At 35.8% G+C, this 20,603-nt stretch overlaps 1 protein-coding gene across 3 annotated transcripts in view; it reads right to left on the bottom strand.

The window, feature by feature from the left end:
- GPHN (gephyrin) overlaps positions 1-20,603 on the bottom strand; it is a 547,726-nt gene that overhangs the window by 90,271 nt on the left and 436,852 nt on the right. For all 3 annotated transcript variants that reach the window (XM_052647154.1, XM_052647155.1, XM_052647156.1), the window contains one exon: positions 18,847-18,984. In XM_052647154.1, coding sequence (XP_052503114.1) covers positions 18,847-18,984 — 138 coding nt within the window. The remainder of the gene's footprint in view (positions 1-18,846; positions 18,985-20,603) is intronic.

Below are 20,603 nucleotides of genomic sequence, written 5' to 3'. Positions count from 1 at the left end.
ATATACTAATTAATAGGAGGTAGAGAGGGAAGAAGAGGAGGGAAAAAAATCAAACTTCACTCCAAAGACTATAGGTATATACAACTTGATTTACACATGTTTGTATAGGTTTAGAAAATGCTATTGTTTCCAGAGCTGGATGGATGAGGTTTTTTGGGTCTGTCTTTTGTTTTTAGCTTTGTCATTCTTAGCTACTTTGGGTCCTCTGGTTTCTAGAACCCAGGACAAAGAAGTAAGTACAGACAGATTTTAAATTTTGTACTCTGATCCACAGTAATAGTGATATTGACCCTTTTTAAGGAAAGTGACACCTGAATTGGGAGAACTAGCTTAGGTACCTACAGGAGGTTGAAACTATTCTGGAGCTATCCTGAGCTATGGACCATACTTTGTAAGCCAGGGAAGTGGTGGGACTAGAGGGCCTTGTTTGTATACACATATACAACATTAATTCCCAAATGAACCTGAAGCTGTAAGGCAGCCTCTGATAGTGGACCCTATGGCATCTGCTTAGGGTCAAAATAAACTACTTGGGTTAGCTCCTTATCTGAAACTATTCTGTCCAGTGTGGTGAATGAAAATGGAAGTATGACACCAGTACAGATCCCAAGAGAATAACTTTTCTGGGATTTGAATAACTCAGGAATAGTATTTAATAATCAAAGACAGCACTAGGGCTGAGATCTAGTTTATCTGGTAAATGTTTATATAGCATTTTATAAATTACCAAGTAATATCACATATATAATTTCATTTAATTCTTAAAAAAATTTAGTAAAGCATTATTATATTCATTTTAGAGGCGAATTAAGAGAAGTTTAAACAGGTAACCTACCCAAGATCACATATTTTACAGATGGCCAAGAAAGGACCTAAATTTAGATCTTAGAACTTCAATCATTAATACAATGGCAATAGCTACATACCCTTCACATACTGCTCTTCTTCTGTTCTAACATTTAAAAAAGCTACAAGATGAGTCCTCAAAAAATTAAAGATAGAATTACTATATAATCCAGCAATTTCACTTCTAGGTATATATTCAAAAGAAGTAGTAGTAGAAACTTGAACAGATATCTGTGTGCCTATTTTTATAGTGGCATTATTCACAACAGTCAAGAAGTAGAAGTAACCCAAGTATCCACTGACAGATGAAGGGGTAAACAAAATGTGGTACATACATATAGGAATATTATTCAGCCTTAAAAAAGAAAGAAATTCTTACATATGTTATCCATATACATATGGATGAAACTTGAAGGGACTATGAAATAAGTCAAAATAGCTGAAACAAGCCAGCCACAAAAGGCCAAACATTATATGATTTCACTTTTTCGAGGTAATTAGAATATTCAAAATTATAGTTATCAAAAAGTAGAATGGTGGTTGTTATGGGCTGGGAAAAGGGAAGAATAGGAAGTTATTTTTTAACGAGTATATAGTTCCAGTTTGGGGTGATGGAATAGTTTTGGAGATGGAAGGTAGTGACAGGTGTAAAACAACGTAAATGTATTTAGCATCACTGAACTGTACAGTTAAACATGATTAAAATGATACGTCTTATGTGTTACCACCGCCACAAAAAACTACAAAGAATGGCTGTCATCAACAGTTAGCACATGTATTTTCCCTCCCTAAGTCCTTGCCAGTAGCTCAAGAGAAGTGATACAATCTCATCAAGACTCTTTTTACTTCTATATTCCAGGAAGAAAGAGGCTGAGCACTTAGTATGCTAGGTTCAAAAGCCTGTTGATACTGACAGTCTTAGCTACTGCAGCAGCTTAACATAACTAAGGTCTCACTGATGGCCAATTTAGAGAAAAGTGTATCAGCTGACTTGATTTCTCCCTTTAATGCTTGAGTTACTCATATATCTTATTGCGCAATTCCATTCTGGATGGTTTCTAAGGTATAGGGTCTGAGTGAGTCAGTGAAGTCACTCAGTTGTGTCCAACTCTTTGCGACCCCATGGACTGTAGCCTACCAAGCTCCTCTGTCCATGGGATTTTCCAGGCAATAGTACTGGAGTGGATTGCCATTTCCTTCTCCAGGGGATCTTTCTACCCTAGGGATTGAACCTGGGTCTCCCGCATTGTAGACAGACGCTTTACCATCTGAGCCATAGGGTCTACTCAACCATAATTTGATGCAGTTAGATTCTGGAAACTAAAGTAAAAATTCTGTTTCCAGTAATAATTGCCCCTCCTTACTCCCATTTTACCATACACATAAACACTAAAAAATAGCCTTCAAATCTGAGGAGAATCAAATAATAATGACAGACTGAGATGTACATATGACCAGGAATTAGTGTTTATTTAATTATTTATTGAAATATAGTTGCTGTAAATGTTATATCAATCACAAGCGTAGAATATAGTGGCTTGCAACTTTTAAAGATTATACTCCATTTATACTTACTATAAAATATTTACTATATTCCCTGTGTTATACAACATATGCTTGTAGCTTATTTTATATCTAATAGCTTCCTTACCCCTATATTGCCCCTTCCTTCCTTCCTCTCCCCACTAGTAACCTCTAGCTTGTTCTCTACACCTGTGAGTCTGCTGCTTTTTTGTTATATTTACTGGTTTATTTTAGATTCCATATATAAATGATATCATACAATATCTTTCTTTGTCTGACTTATTTCACTTAGCGTATATAGTGTGTGTTAGCAACTCCATTGTGTCCAACTCTTTGCATAGACTGTAGCCTCTCAGGTTCCTCTGCCTATGAAATTCTCCAGGCAAGAATACTGGAGTGGGTAGCCACTCCCTTCTCCATGGGATCTTCCTGACCCACGGGTCAAACTGGGGTCTCCTGAATTGTAGGCTGATTCTTTACTGCCTGAGCCACTGGGAAAGCCCCTTCACTTAGCATAATATCCTCTAAGTCCATCCACATTGCTGCAAAAGGCAAAACTTCATAATTTTTTTATGGATGAGTAGCAGTCCATTGTGTGTCTGTGTAATGTCTTTATCCATTCATCTGCTGATGGACACTTAGATTGGTTCCATATTTTGGCAATTATAAATAATGTTGCCACAAACACTGGGGTGCATGTATCTTTTTTCATTACTGTTTTTGCTTTTTTGGATACATACCCAGGAGTGGAATTGCTGGGTTATATGGTAGTCCTATTTTTAGTTTTCTGTAAAACTTTCATATTGCTTTCTGCAGTGGCTGTACCAATTTATATTCTCACCAACAGTGTAGGTGGAGGTTCCCTCTTCTCTACATGCTATAAGTGAGTTATTTAAATGCCACAATCTACCCAAGATTCACTAGGCTACAAAATAATACAAGATCCTATTTTAAGAATTCTGTAGCACTAGCGTAAGGCTTGCCCAGTATAATTTGGAAAATGTTTATACTGAGATTGAGCTTTATTTCTGACTAGTGTCTAGTTTCTGATACAAAGAATGATCTGCTGCACCTTAAACACGGGGGGCTTTTTCTTACTTCTATGCCTTTGCAAATAATGTTGCCTTGGACAGGAATATTTTTTTCCTTCTCCTTTCTTGTGCCTAGTGAATCTTAGGTATCCCCTAAGTTTCAGCTCTGATATCATGTCTTTCGTCTTCTGCCTCTAAACAAGAAAAAAAAGTTCACTGACTGATTTATTTATTCATTCATCATCAAACACTGGGAACCTACTATATGCTAGACACCACAGACAAAAATACTAGTAAGACCTGGCTGATTTCCTCAAGGAATTCATATGTAACAGTATATGTGAGAAAGGGGAATATGGAAAAATAAAAATATGACTGCAAGATAGTACAGCATGGGCAGTGACAATATATCATCAGGGTAATATGGGAGGTATACAGAAAAAATCAGCTCAGATCATGAGCTCCTTACTGCAAAATTCAGGCTTAAATGGAAGAAAGTAGGGAAAACTACTAGCCATTCAGGTATGACCTAAAACAAATCCCTTATGACTGGAGGTGACTGGACAGAGTGGATGGAGGTCCATAGCAATACACAGGAGGCAGTGACTGAAACCATCCCAAAGGAAAAGAAATGCAAGAAGGCAAGTGGCTGTCTGAGGGGGCTTTGCCAATAGCTGAGGAAGGAAGGGAAGACAAAGGAGAAAGGGAAAGATACACCTAGCTGAATGCAGAGTTTCAGAGAATAGCAAAGGAGAGATAAGAAGGCCTTCTCAAATGAACAATGCAAAGAAATAGAAGAAAACAATAAAATGGGTAAGATTAGAGATTTCTTCAAGAAAGTTGGAGATATCAAGGGAACATTTCATGCAAGGATGGACATGATAGAGGACAGAAATCATAAAGATATAACAGAAGCAGAAGAGACTAAGATGAGATGGCAAGAATACACAAAAGAACCAAAGCTATGGCAAACCTAGACAGAGTATTAAAAAGCAGAGACATCACTTTGCCAACAAAGGTCCATATAGTCAAACCTATGGCTTTTCCAGTAGTTATGTACAGATTTGAGAGTTGGTCTGTTAAGAAGGCTGAGTGCCAAAGAATTGATGCTTTCAAATTGTGGTGCTCAAGAAAATTCTTGAAAGTGCCTTGGACAGCAAAGAGATCAAACCCCTCATTCTTAAAGGAAATTAACCCTGAATATTCACTGGAAGGATTGTTGCTGAAGCTCCAATACTTTAGCCACCTGATGTGAAGAGTCAACTCACTGGAAAAGACCCTGATGCTGGGAAAGATTAAAGACAAAAGAAGGGGGCAGCAGAGGATGAGATGGTTAGATAGCATTACCAACTCAAAAGACATGAATGTGAGCAAACTCTGGGAGACAGTGGAGGACAGAGGAGCCTGTTATGCTACAGTCCATGAGGTTGCAGAGTCTGACATGACTTAGTGACAACAACAATAGGAAAAAAACCCACCTAATCAACAATTTGTGGAACATCAAGAAAATCTTCCTAGATGAGATGATACCTACACTGAGTTTTAAAGTTTTAAGTACAAATGAAGTAGGAGAAGAGTGGGGGGCATTTTCGACAACAGAAGCAGGATCAAGGGAATTTAAACTTAATCTTATGAAAATGGGAATCCAATGAAGGATTTTAAGCAAAATAATGACTTCAAGTTAACCTCTCAGCAGCATTTAAATCTCTTCAGAGATAATGGAACTTTTAAGGAATAGCACTTTTTAATAGAACTTATTAAGTGCCTAGCGACAAGATATAGAATGGTTTGGAGGGATTATACACAGTCTTCATATTTTTCAAACATTTGTATCCATCTGTTATGGTACACTTTCCACATTACATTAGGTTGTTTGTGAAGCTATTATGTCTTGACTTCTTCATTAAGTTGTTAATTCCTTGTTTTCACAGCATAACTCACCTATCATTGTATCCCCCGTACCAAGCACAGTACTTGGTACTTAAAAGGCACTCAGTAAGTGTTTGCTGAATGACTGAGTCAATGAATGAGTACATTAATGATTAGGACTAAGGAGGGAAATGTTGGATAAATAGAGAAGAGAGTCATATCAATCAAATATTAATACAAACAACTTCACCCAAAGAATACATAAAATACAGAAGGACATCTTGCTAACTTTTACTTTCATTATTCCCCATTTAGACTCCTTTAAGCAAATCTTTTTGTATAATGGATGCTTACCTCCATGATTACAGCAATGACTTCCCTAAACCTGGACATTTTCCTTTTGCTATCAGTAAATGTCCATCATCTATTTCAAGACATCATTAAAGATATAGGTTCTCCTTGATGCCCCTCTGAATACGACTCTATATATTCAGTTAGTAGTATATCAGCAAGTACTTGCAGAGTTGTGTGTAAGAGTTCTCAGGGTGATGAGTGTGAGAAGTGTGCATTTGGTTTCTTAAGTTTCTGAAGACACAGAACTGTATTTTTTCTTTCCTTTATGTCTAATCAAAACAATAAATACAGGTTATAATCAAAATAACTTTTAGCAGCCTAGACTTCCAGGAATCTTTGCTATTATTTAAATTCTGTTCTTCTTAAAAGGGAAGGATAAATCCAAGAGAAATGAAAACATGTGCTGTGTTTAGTTGCTCAGTTGTGTACAACTCTTTGCGACCCCATGGCCTGTAGCTTGCTGGGCTCCTCTGTCCGTGGGGATTCTCCAGGTAAGAATACTGGAGTGGGTTGCCATGCCCTCCTCCAGGGGATCTTCCCAACCCAGGGATCAAACCCAGGTCTCCCGCATTGCAGGAGGATTCTTTACCATATGAGCCACCAGGAAACCCCATGAATGCTGGAGTGGGTAGCCAATCCCTTCTCCAGGGGATCTTCCTGACCCAGGAACTGAACCAGAGTCAATTGAAGGCAGATTCTTTACCAGCTGAGCTACCAGAGAAGCCCAATGAAAACATATGTCCAGGCAAAAACTTGTAAACAGATATTAATTGCACATTATTCATTAATATTCAAAAGATGGAAACAATCCAACAGTCCATCCCTTGATGAATGGATAAATAAAAGTGATGTATATTGGATTAGCCAAAAAGTTCATTCAGAAAAACCCAGGAAAGTGAGTGTTATAATTCCAGTCCAAGTCCAAAGGCCTGCAAACCAAGGGGATTAATGGATAAAAACCCGATACATACAATGAAATATTATTTGGCCACAAGAAGGAGTGAGGTACTAATGGAAACCATAAAGCATTGCTGAAAGAAATTATAAAGAAGATACAAATAAATGGAAAGACATTCTTTGTTCAGGAATTTAAAGACATAATATTCTTAGAGCCCATGCTACCTAAAGTCACTTATAGATTCAATGTAATCTCATTAAAATGCAAACAGCATTTTTTTCAAATATAGAAAAATTCATCCTAAAATTCATATGCAATTCTAAAAGAATATGTCCAGATGAGATTAGTATTTGAATTGGTGAAATAAATAAAATATATAACCCTCCCCATGTGGGGGTGGCATCATTCTATCCACTGGGCATTTGAGTACAACAAAAGATGGAGAAAAAAAATGGTCCCTTTTGCTTCCTGCCTGCCTTTTGACTTGGGATGTTGCCCTTGGATGGGCTTTATCCATTACTTTCCTTGGTTTGCAGGCCTTTGGACATGGAATGGAATTATAACACCAACTTTCCTGGGTCTCCAGCTTGCAGATGGCAAATCATGGGATTTCTCAGCCTCCATAATCATGTGACTCAATTCCTCATAATAAATCTCTTCCTATACATATTCTATTGGTTCTGTTTCTCTGGAAAGCTCTGTCAATACAAATGGAACAGAATAGAGAGCACAGAAATAAACACTCATGTATATGGTCAAATGACTTTTGACAAGGGTGTCAAGACCACTCAATGGGGAAAGGATAGTTTTAAAAAAATGACGTTGGGAAAACTGGATAGCTACATTTGAAAGAATGAAGCTGGACTCTTATCTTCCACCATATACAAAACTTAACTCAAAAAGGATTAAAGACGTAAAACCTGTAACTATGAGTGAGGTTTGGGAGGCTTCCTGGTTTGGAAGGATTCCATATGCTTTTGGGCAACTAAGGCCTTGTACCACAACTACTGAGCCCACGTGTTGCAAATACTGAAGCCCATGTGCCTAGAGCCTATGTTCTGCAACAAAAGAAGCTACCACAATGAGAAGCCCAAGCATTGCAATGAAGAGGAGCACCCACTTGCTGCAACTAGAGAAAGCCCATGCAAAGCGACGAAGACCTAGAGCAGCCAAAAATAAATAAATAAATAGTAAAAAAAGGAATTGTACACCATGATCACGTGGGATTTACCCCAGGGATGCAAGGATTTTTCACTATCTGCATATCAATGTGATACATCACATTAAGATATTGAAAAATAAAAACTATATGATCCTCTCAATAGATGCAGAAAAAAGCTTTTGATATATTTCACCATTCATTTATAATAAAAACTCTCCAGAAAGTGGGCATAGAGGGAACATACCTCAACATGATAAAGGCCATCAATGACAATCCCATAGGTAACATCATATTCAATGGTGAAAAGTTGGAAGCATTTTCTCTACAATCAGGAATAAGACAAAGATGACCATTCTGGCTAGTTTTATTCAACATAGCTTTGGAAGTCCGAGCTATAGTACTCAGAGAAAAAAAGAGATAGAAGGAATCCAAATTGGGAAAAAAGTAAAACTGTCATTGTTTGCAGATGACATGATCCTATACATAGGAAATCTGAAAGATGTTTCTAGAAAATGATTAGAGTTCATCAGTAGATTCAGTATAGCTGCTGGATACAAAATTAATAAACATAATTTTTTTGCATTTCTATATGCTAACAGTACAAGATCAGAAAGAGACATTAAGGAAACAATCTCATTTATCACTACATCAAAAAGAACAACAACAACATAAAATACCAAGGAATAAACCTACCTAAGCAGGCAAGAGATCTATACTCTGAAAACTGTAAGATGCTTAAGAAAGAAATTAAAGATGATACAAACAAATGGAAGATATTAATATATGTATTCTTGGACTGGAAGAATCAATATTGTTAAAATCATCATACTACCCAAGCAATCTATGGATTCAATGCAATCTCTATCAAATTAACCAATGACATTTTTCACACAACTATAACAAAAAATTTTAAAATTTGTATGTAAACACAAAAGACTCTGAATAGCCAAAACAATCTTGAGAAAGAATGAAGCTAAAAGTTCAATCCACAATCCCTTACTTCAGACTATAATACAAACTGGCAATAATCAAAACAGTATGGTACTGGCACAAAAACAGACTTATAGACCAATGGAATAGGACAGAAAGCCCCCAAACCCATGTACTTATGGTCTATTAATCTACCACACAGTAGACAAGGATATATAATGGAGAAAAGACAGTCTCTTCAATAAGTGGTGTAGGGAAAACTAGACAGCCACATGTAAAATAACGAAATTAGAACATTCTCTAACACCATATACATATACAAAAATTGGAGAAGGAACTGGCAACCCACTCTAGTATTCTTGCCTGAAGAATCCCATGAACAGAGGAGCTTGGAGGATTACAGTCCATTGGGTCACAAAGAGTTAGACATGACTGAGTGACTAGCACACATATACAAAAATAAATTCAAAATAGATAAAAGACCTAAATGTAAGACTGGATATCATAAAACTCCTAGAGGAAAACATAGGCAGAACACTCTTTGTCATAAGTCACAGTATTGGGGAGGGGGGTCTGTCTTCTAGAGTAATGGAAATAAAAAGAAAAATAAACAAATGGGACCTAATTATATTTAAAGGCTTTTGCACAGCAAAGGTATATCATAAACAAAAGAAAAAGTCACCTTATGGACTGGGAGGAAATGTCTGCAAACAATGCTACTGACAAGGGATTAGTTTCCAAAGCAAATGAACGGCTCATACAGCTTTAATATATATAAACTGAACAACTCAATTAAAAAGTGGGAAGAAGACCTAAATACACATTTCTTCAAAGAAGACATACAAATGGCCAACAGGCACTTGAAATGATGCTCAGAATCACTAATTATTAGAGAAATGAATAGCAAAACTACAATGAGGTATCACCTCACACCAGTCAGAATGGCCATCATTAAAAACCTACAAATAATAAATACTGTAAAGAATGTGGAGAGAAAGGAACCCTCCTAGGAAATGTAAATTGGTGTAGCCACTGTGGAGAACAGTACAGAGGTTCCTTAAAAAGCTAAAATAAGAAGCTAAAATATAATCCTGCAATTCCACTCCTGGGCATATATCCACATAAAACTAATTTGAAAAGACATGCACCCTAATGTTCATAGTCAAGACATGGAAGCAATCTAAATGCTCATCCACAGATAAATGGATAAAGAAATAGTGTGTGTGTGTGTGTGTGTGTGTGTATGTATGTGTGTGTGTGTGTATATATATATATATAAAGTGGAACAGTATGTATCTGTGTATATATATATACATCTATATGTGTATATATATATAAATATATATATAAAAAGTGGAACAGTACTCAGCCTTAAAAAAGAATGAGATGATGCCATTTGCATCATTTGCAACATGAATGGACCTAGAGATTATCACCTTAAGTGAAGTGCATCATTCAGAGAAAGAGATATATCTCTGAGATATATAACATCACTTATAAAGATATTGCTCTAAAATGATACAAATGAACTTATTCACAAAACAGAAATAAACTCAAAGACATAGAAAACAAATATATGATTACCTAAGAGGATAGCCAGTCAGGGGAGAAATAAATTAGGAGTTTGGGATTAATATATATACACTACTATATATAAAATAGGTAATCAACAAAGAGTTACTATATAGCTCAGAAAATGATACTCAATATCTTGTAATAAGCTAGAATGGAAAAGAATCTGAAGAAGAACGCACACATATATCTGAATATATATGTATACATATAAAGAATCACTGTGCTGTGCACTTGAGACTAACAGAACATTGCATATTAACTAAAAGTAAAAAAATTTTAAAACTCAGAAAGGATTTGAATAGATATTTCTCCAAAGATGATGTATGAACTGCTAATATGCATATGAAAAGATGCTCAACACCACTAATTATCAGAAAAATGCAAATCAAAACTATAATGAGATATCACCTCACACCCATTAATTGGTTACTATCAAAAAATCAAGTGCTGATGAGAATGTAGAAAAACTGGAATTCTTACATAGTCTTGGTAGGACTGTAGAATAGTGCAACCAGTATGGAAAAGAGAAAAAATTTCCTCAGAAAATTAAAAATAGAAGTACCATATAATCCATCAATCTCACTTCTGAGTATATATCCAAAAGAACTGAAAGCAGGGTCTTGAAGAGATATGTGCACATCCATGTTCACAGTAGTGCTATTCATAATAGTCAAGAATGGAAGTGTCCCAAATGTCCATCAACAGATGAATGGATTAACAAATGTGGGGTATATATCTAAATACTATCACATGGCACAATATGGACAGACCTTGAGGACACTAAGCTAAGTGAAATAAGCCAGCCATAAAAAGACAAATACTGCTGACTCAACTTATATACCATATCTAAAGTAGTCAAATTCTTAGAAATAGAAAGTAAAATGGTGGTTACCAGGGGCTGGGATGAGGAGGAAAAAGGGAATTGTTTAATGGGTAAAGAGTTTCAGATATCCTGTATGAGAAAATTTTGGAGATATGTTTCACAACAATGTGAAGGTACTTAGTGCCACTTAATTGCAATGATAATCTGTTAATTTAATTAACTTAGTGATGTTAAGATGATAAATTTTGTTTTTTACTACAATAATTTTTAAAGAAGGAATGAGATACGGATCCATGTTACAACATGGATAAACTTTGAAAATCTTATGCTAGGTAGAAAACACCAGTAATAAAAGACCACATTTTATACAATCCCATTATGTGAAATGTTCAGAATAGGTAAACCTATAGAGATAGAAGTAGTTTAGTGGTTGCTTAAGACTGGAGAGTGGACTAGGGGGATAGGAGGAGGATGATAGCTAAAGACGGTGGAGATTCTTTTTGAAGTGATAATATGTTCTAAAACTGACGTGGTGATGGCTAATTAATTAATATTATTAATTCATATCTGTGAATAAACTAAAAATCTTTGAACTATATAATTTGTGGGTGGATTATATGGTATATGAATTGTATTTCAATAAAGATGTTGTTTTTTAAAGGGCAAGAATAAGAAATTTTTAAAAGAAGAATATTTCTCTCATTTTAACATATATAATTATATTAGAAGAGTCAAGAAAAGTCATATTTGAAGTACACATATACCATCTGGTCTTTATAGATCTTTGAAATATCTTGGAAAGAAAAATTAAACATTTCCTCTGGAAAGAAAGACCAGCTTCATGCTTAAGGGTATCAGCATAAATCTAATAAAAGAAAATCGGCCAATTTTTATTTTGTACTCATACTAAATATAAGGAATTCAATCTTTAAGGTAAATTAGATCTCTATTAGATTAGTTCTGCTTTTGGAGTTGATATCAAGTTAACTTACCAGTAGCATTTAAGTCTCTTTAAAGAGAAAAACATGTATTACCCCAAGTTTCTTTTTTCCCGAAAGGCCTAAGGCAAGGGAAAGGATTTGACGAGAAATATGCTGTTGATTGGAAAATGGTAAGGGCTTCCAGTTAGCAGCAAATATACGAGAACTGAAGGATAAATGTAAATACACACCAGCAAGTATATCAATATATATCAGGAGGATTCACAGATCAGGCAGTGACTAGCTCTTCCAAGCAGTCAATATTAGATTTCATTCACTGTCTCACCAGATGATCGAGTCGGGAACTTACAGAGTATGTAGTGGTGCTGCAAAATACGTTATTACTTGGAGGTGTCTCTTGCTTGTCATGGATCTTAAACCATCTCTCCTCTTTGCCCATAGGTGGAGCCGAAGTACTACTGTTGGATAAACGTTGGGCGCGTGGTTTCAGAAAAGCAGCAGGCAGCAGTAGACTAGGTATTAATCATATGACTGGTTAGGCACTCAGGAAGACCCCTTGTGTGTGGGGGAGTTATTTTTACAGTTACACAATTGAGTAAAATTAACTCACTTCGAAAAAATAATCAGACCTATAACGCTGGCTAAATCATCCCTATGTCACAACCAGGTAGACTAATCTTCCTATTTCATACCTTCTTCTATGAATATTATTATATATTTTCACATACATATTTTTCTCTTTTAAAAAGTATTATAAATATATCTCATTTTAGGTCAGAAACAGGGAGAAGTACATCTGTTGTGGTCACTATTCTCAGAAGGATACTTCACTGCCTTAAACTGAGTTCAGTAAAACTTAAAGATTCCATCTCTAGAACTGCTTAAGTCTTTTGTGGAAATACAAAGAACTCAGGTCAGAAATGCCAAAGTCTTTGGTTATAAAGTCTTAAAAAAAAAAACAAACCCTAGAGCTTGTAAAATAATGCTCCTAAGAAAGCAGAAGCCTTTTTATTCAAACCTTAGTTTTTTTCACTGTTAACTGAAAGACATTGGGGATAACAGGGAATTCTAGAATATTTTAATCTGCTTTACAGCAGCTAGTACTGCACCAAGTATGATTTATAATGTATTCACATCATGTATTTTATAAGCAAAGATGAATCATAAATGGTAGTGTGACAAATATTATCTCCATTGGTATTTCTCTTACAAGAAACCAAAGGAAGGTATGTTTAATTAGTAGAGCACTTGTTCCTTAAAGATCTTGCTTGCAGATAGGAGTTAAAAATGGTAGATATAATAAAGGACAGCTCAGAGACAGAAGAAAATTCACCTGTAGTCAAAATACATTAAAATAAACAGTAAACTTTGCATATACATGCACTTCTAGGTTCTTATTTTAGAAGGATAATTTTCATACTGATTTGAGACATACTCTGCTGTAATTAAAAATTATAAGACGCTTAACTCCTTGGAAGAAAAGTTATGACCAACCTAGACAGCATATTAAAAAGCAGAGACGTTACTTTGCCAACAAAGGTCTGTCTAGTCAAGGCTACGGTTTTTCCAGTAGTCATGTATGGATGTGAGAGTTGGACTATAAAGAGAGCTGAGCACCAAAGAATTGATGCTTTTGAAGTGTGGTGTTGGAGAAGACTCTTGAGAGTCCATTGGACTGCAAGGAGATCCAACCAGTCCATTCTGAAGGAGATCAGTTCTGAATATTCCCTGAAGGACTGATGTTGAAGCTGAAACTCCAATACTTTGGCCATCTGATGCTAAGAACTGACTCATTTGAAAAGAACCTGATGCTGGGAAAGACTGAAGGCGAGAGGAGAAGGGGACGACAGAGGATGAGATGGTTGGGTGGCATCATCGACTCAATGGACATGAGTTTGAGTAAACTCTGGGAGTTGGTGATAGACAGGGAGGCGTGGCAAGCTGCAGTCCATGGGGTCGCAAAGAGTTGGACATGACTGAGTGAACTGAACTGAACTGAACTGCTGTAATGGAATGAACAGAGGACTAGGGGTAAAGAATCTTAGGTTCTAGCTGTTTTTAATCATAGCAAATTTTCTAAGCACATTATTAACCTCTTTGGTCCTAAGTTTCTTTGCCTTTAAAGTAAGAAAGACTACTTGATCTCCAAATCACTTTCTTTTTGTAAAATTATAAGTATTTCATACATTATACTGTTAACATTCCTTCACAGATTTACCCTATGTATATGACCTTGAGAGCATCACTTCCAAGCACTTGTGTATACATGATTTATTCTTAGTTTTCTGGGATTCTTGCTGAACCTTCACAGGGATATAATAAGTAATTTTAGAGATCTCACAGTGGCAAATGGCCTCAAAGATTCATTGATTCTGGATCTCTCTAAGGAAACGTGCACATCTCTCTACAGGCTTCTGTAATTGTAGGTGTCAGTGTATTTGCAGAGGCAAAATATTTGGAATCCCCATCTGCATACTTTTCCTATTTAGTGATTGATAGATGAAATTGGATAGTTAGAGGTGCATTCAGCTGAAATCAGAATGAACTAAGAAGGTTTGTTCATTAAAATGCAAACATCCCTGGAAAAGATAACAGCTACAGTGAGAATGAGTTTCTAATCTTTTTCCGGGGAGAAATCTCTTATCTTCAGTAAGAGAATTATAGGCCATATCTGACTCACAATTCAATTTATAGTGATTCACATTTAGATCACTCAACTTTTTATACCCATGTTGTTTATTAGAGCATTTATAACAGAGGATGATCAAATATGCCAGTCATTTCTATTATAAAACACATGAACAAAGTGCTATGCGGACATGGAGGAAGAAAACTTAACTCAGCTGGTGAAACGGAGGAGTGGACACCAGGAATGCCTTCATGGAGGAGAGCTTCTTAAAGTTTACTCTTAAAAAACATGTACTGGGAAAATGGGGAGATGTCGGCCAAAGGGTACAAACTTTCAATTATAAGATGAATAAGATCTGGGGATCTAACATAAAGCATGGTGACTATAGTTAATAATGCTGCATTGTATACCTGAAATTTGCTCAAAGAGTAAATCTTAAGCATTCTTACCATACACACTCATACACAGTCAGTAACTATAAAGTGATGAATGTATTGATTAGCTTGACTGTGGTAATTATTTCACAACATCTATGTATATTCCCTAAAGATATACACTTTTAACTTACTAATTATGCCTCAGTAAAGTCAGACCAAAAAAAAAAAGAGTACACAGTGACTGAGCAGAGAAATAGGATAAAATTGTCCTAGAGACAATGGCTTAGAGATAAGAGCATAAGAGGTAAGGAACAGCATGGCAAGTTTAGGGGAAAGCAAGTTCTGATGAGAAGGAACTGAAAAAGTAGGAAGAAATTAGATTACAAAGGGCCTTATATGACATATCAAGGAGTTCTGAATTTAATCTGGAGTTGTGCAGAATACTACTGAAGAACTATATGCAGGAATGTTAGTTAATATCAAACTCGCAATTTGAACAGATTACTTTGGAATCAAATTGGAAAATGGATAGGAAGATGCTAATTGGGGAAGTGAAGGCTGTTACAGTAATCCAGGAAGATAAGACTTAAATTAAAACGAGAGAAGTGGGAATGGCAAATAAAGGGTAGATTCAAGAGGATGTAGAGGAAATGAGTATTGTAGTGGTAAAGAAAATAAGTTTATCTTCTTGGATAGACATTTCTCCAAAGAAGACATACGGATGGCTAACAAACACATGAAAAGATGCTCAGCATCACTCATTATCAGAGAAACACAAATCAAAACCACAATGAGGTACCATTTCACACCAGTCAGAATGGCTGCGATCCAAAAGTCTACAAGCAATAAATGCTGGAGAGGATGTGGAGAAAAGGGAACCCTCTTACACTGTTGGTGGGAATGCAAACTAGTACAGCCACTATGGAGAACAGTGTGGAGATTCCTTAAAAAACTGGAAATACAACTGCCTTATGACCCAGCAATCCCACTGCTGGGCATACACACCGAGGAAACCAGAACTGAAAGAGACACGTGTACCCCAATGTTCATCGCAGCACTGTTTATAATAGCCAGGACATGGAAGCAACCTAGATGTCCATCAGCGGATGAACAGATAAGAAAGCTGTGGTACATATACATAATGGAGTATTACTCAGCCATTAAAAAGAATACATTTGAGTCAGTTCTAATGAGGTGGATGAAACTGGAGCCTATTATACAGAGTGATGTAAGCCAGAAAGAAAAACACCAATACAGTATACTAACACATATATATGGAATTTAGAAAGATGGTAACGATAACCCTGTATGCGAGACAGCAAAAGAGACACAATGTATAGAACAGACTTTTGGACACTGTGGAAGAGGGAGAGGGTGCAATGATATGGGAGAATGGCATTGAAACATGTATGATATCATGTAAGAAATGAATCGCCAGTCTAGGTTCAATGCAGGATACAGGATGCTTGGGGCTGGTGCACTGGGATGACCGAGAGGGATGGTATGGGGAGGGAGGTGGGAGGGGGGGTTCAGGATTGAGAACTTATGTACACCCATGGCAGATTCATGTTGATGTATGGCAAAACCAATATAATATTGCAAAGTAAAATAAAGTAAAATAAAAGAAAATAAGTTTAGTTACAATGATGTTAAATTTAGTAGCAGCAGGTATACATCTATTGTATGAGTTTGGAACTCAGGCAAGGTCTGGCAAGATATAGATTTAGCAATCACTTAATAGGTGGTACTTGAAACAACTGGTATATGTGAGGTTATCTGAAATAATGTGTAAGATTTGAAAAGGGCCAGAGACAAGCTGAAAAGAAAGTTCATATTCAAGGAATTGACAAAGGAAGGCAAGCTTACGAAAAAACCAGTACAGGAAACAAGTGCCACATTATTTATCTGTCTCTCTCCTGTACTACACAGTGAGAACCATAGGGTGGGGTTTTATTTTATTCATCTTTGCATACCTGGACTTGACACAGGGCCTGGTATTTAGCAGATTTTTAATAGATACTTGTTGAATAAATTATATTTCTATATATGGTATTGTTTTCTATACACCTAACTAAAGTGCCTAGGAGGATTAATTATAATGCTCTTTTGCATTAAAAACCAAGTGTGATCCAGCTCAAAGGTTGAATGCAAGCCTAACTATTATTTCTCATCATCATGGGTGGAAACACTTGACAAGAGTTAACCATGCATGAAGAGTTTGCTTACTTATGAGTGACAACTGATTTGATGAACAAATGAAGGAGAAACAAACATATGACAGGAAAAGAGAATCCATCTGACAGTATTTTTTTTTCCCTAGAGGAGAAATAGAAACAGCCATTTCCAGTTCTGTTTTTTTTCCTTAAAAGTCCTGGAATTTCTGTCTAAATGTGACCTGGCATCACAGTGAGATTCTTTTAAGGACTGATGGTAAGAGAAACTACCCTGATATAACAAGAGGCCAGGTATGGTTAACTTATTTTTATACAATGTAAAGCACTGTTAAATTTTTTCCAACTTAATTTTACTTTCATATTTTCTGAAGATGTCTTAGTAATGACTGACATAAAAATATCTAAGTATCTGCATATAATAACAGAAGGAAACCACTTCATTAAAATTGATTTCTGAAATCATACAGTTAATTTCTAATTCCCCATTTTAGTTTTACTATCTTTATTTCCTTTAATAAGGAATAGAACAGAAACAAAAGAATAGGTTTAAACCTAACGACATACATGTCTAAGAGGATGTAAGTTAAAGAAGTAGGACAGGTGTAAATTAAAGCAATTTTTGCCTAAGTAGGGCCAGAGACCAAAGAGCTAGCATTTGGCATTTAATATTTCACTAGCTTTAGGCCTTTTAACATAACTTTATCTACTATTACTTTCTATATTTTAATATTGGCAGAAGAGCATTATCATGTAGAAAGAGAAGAACGTTGAGCTTTTTCTTTTTTCTCTTTTGGCTGTGCCACACAACTTGCAAGATCTTAGCTGCCTGACAGGCACTGAAGCTGGGTCACCTGAGTGAAAGTGCTGAGTACTAGCCACTGAACTGCCAGGGAATTCCCAAGAATGTTAAGTCTTGAGTCTCAATTCCATTCCTTTTCTGCTGTTTTGAGTTTTCTTGTAGAAAAATTAGAGTGCTTGTATAGATGTTCTCTGAAATTTGACTATTTTACGATCTATGAATAAAGTCATTTATTTGTAAAATCAGTACTTCTGCATTGTTTTTATTTGCACAACAAAAACAATTTAGAAACTACATTTTATTCAGACTGCACCTGAACTGGATTTTTAGAAGGGGAAGTAGCTGGTTAAAAACTGGAAACACTGGGGAATACTACCTTTCCATTATCTTTCCACAGGCTGGTCTCAATGTGCTACTAAACTAAGAGCAGAAAATGAGAGGATAGATGAAGCAGAAAAACTGAGATCAGACTGGCTGCTCAGTGATCCACAGATAATATTAATTAATGTAGTATTTACACTTAAAAACATGATTTTCACAAATAAAAATAATTACCAGACACATTAGTTATCTCTCACTTCTATCAGATAGGACATAAGGCAGACCACAGTCAACTATTCTCCTCATTCAGTGCTGACAGCCTTCTCTTGAGAATATTGATATTTTGATGAATAGAAGAAACAGTTGAATTTTTCCTTTTTTTTTAATGTAAAGGAAGATTTATGAGTATTTTACTCTGTATACTGTTAGACTGATCTTAGAGTTGAGTAGAAATAAGAAGTGAAAAGAAAGATGGTAATAACTGTGATAAATGGTTAATACCGTTTCTTTTTCAGGAAAATTGTGTATTAGTGTTAGAGTAATCTTGTTTGGAAAAGAATGAAAATAAAAAGCAATGGGCAAATATACAGTACCTCGGTAGTTGATGATTTCTGTCCCAAGCACCGGAGTCATCTCCAGGACTGTGATAAAGGCTTTGTCCATAGACGTTAGAGGAAAAGGAGACATACGGTGTCTTCTAGCCACCTTGGTGATATCGACAGCACTGTGACCTAAACAGGAAGATAAGTAACTAAGAATATGATGCTGAAACCTGATTAAAAAGTGGGAATGGCTTATAAACAACAGTAATTCTCAGTCTTCATTTCATCTGTCTAGAAATGAAGATTACAGGGGGAAAATTTTTCTACTGCTCCCCAAATATAGCCTGCTTTGGCAGAACATTAAATTGTTAATAATTTTATATCATGTAGCAAAAGCTGGTGAAGTTTAATGATGATACTGGCTAATTCTTTCTCAGTCAGTGCTTACTATGTGTCATGGCACTATTCTAATTAAGCTTCACAACAACCTAAAGGGAGGTATCATTATTATCCATATTTACAGATGAAGAAAATGCGGTTTACATATCTTGGCCTAAATCGCAAAGACAGAAAACAAAGAGCTAGGATTCAAACCTAGGTAACCATGCTTTAGAGTCCATGTCCTTAGTTAGTATACTGAACTTTTACTAGTCAATAAGCCAGTTAGTGAAAAGAAATATACAAGCTTAAACTTCTTTAGAATTTCATAGGAAATTCTCTTCTAAAAAAAGTCGTAGAAAAATATTAGTTATGTACTCCCAATGTAACCCTATCTAGTGTCATGGCATTCATATTACCCATACACTAAAACTTCCAATTTTATATCTTCAATCCCAACCTCTACCTTCACCTCTAGGTTTATATGTCATCCAAACAGTTGGTGGATAAGACTATATATCTACAAATGTAGAAATCATTAAACATGCACTTGAGCATGCAACAGGCAACTCAAACCTAGCATGTTCAAAATCAAACTTTTGATTCCCCATCCTCCTAACCTACCTACACGATATCTTATTCTTTTGCAATTCCCATCTCAGTAAATAGAAACTCCATTCATTAAGTTATTAATCCAAAACCTTGGTGACATCATTGATTTTTCTATTATTATCAGAGCCATATCTAAACTACAATTAAAATGTCTCTAAATCCCATCATTACTCACCATCTCTATAATTACTACAATAGTTGGAACCATCATTTATTTCCCGGGAAACTGAAGAGGGTCCTAACTGGTCTCCCTGCTTCTATCCTTGTCCCATTATAATTTATTCTCCACACAGCAGTTACAATAGTCCTTTTAAACTGTAAGGTGAATTGTATTCATCTCTGCTCACAAATCTCCAATGACTTTCCAATTCACTCAGAGTAAAGTCTTTGCTATGGTCTACAAAGCCCAACATATTGTCTACACTGTTCTATCATTTCACTGTTGTTCAATGTGCTGTGGGCATACTGATTCCTCGCCTGAGAAAGCCAAATATGTTTCTCTTCAGGGTCTGCATACTCGCCGTTTCCTCTACTTGGACATTCTTCCCCAGATATTATGGTTCCATTCATCCCTCATTTCTTTCAGGTCTTTGCTAAAATATCACTTCATCAGAGGCCTTTGCTAGACATCCTATAAAGAATATTACCTACTATCATCACTCTTTATTCTCCTTACCGATTTTTCTTTGTGGAAAAAAACATATACATACATGTATGGATATTCATATCTATATACTTATATATTTATAATTTTCTAATGTAAGCTTCATGACAGCAGCAACTTTGTCTTTTTTAGTCAGTGTTGTTATCCTCAATAC

The sequence above is a fragment of the Budorcas taxicolor genome, chromosome 10 (genome assembly GCF_023091745.1).
Source record: "Budorcas taxicolor isolate Tak-1 chromosome 10, Takin1.1, whole genome shotgun sequence".
NCBI classification, from domain to species: Eukaryota; Metazoa; Chordata; class Mammalia; order Artiodactyla; family Bovidae; genus Budorcas; species Budorcas taxicolor.
This window is presented reverse-complemented; position numbering and strand designations above follow the sequence as displayed.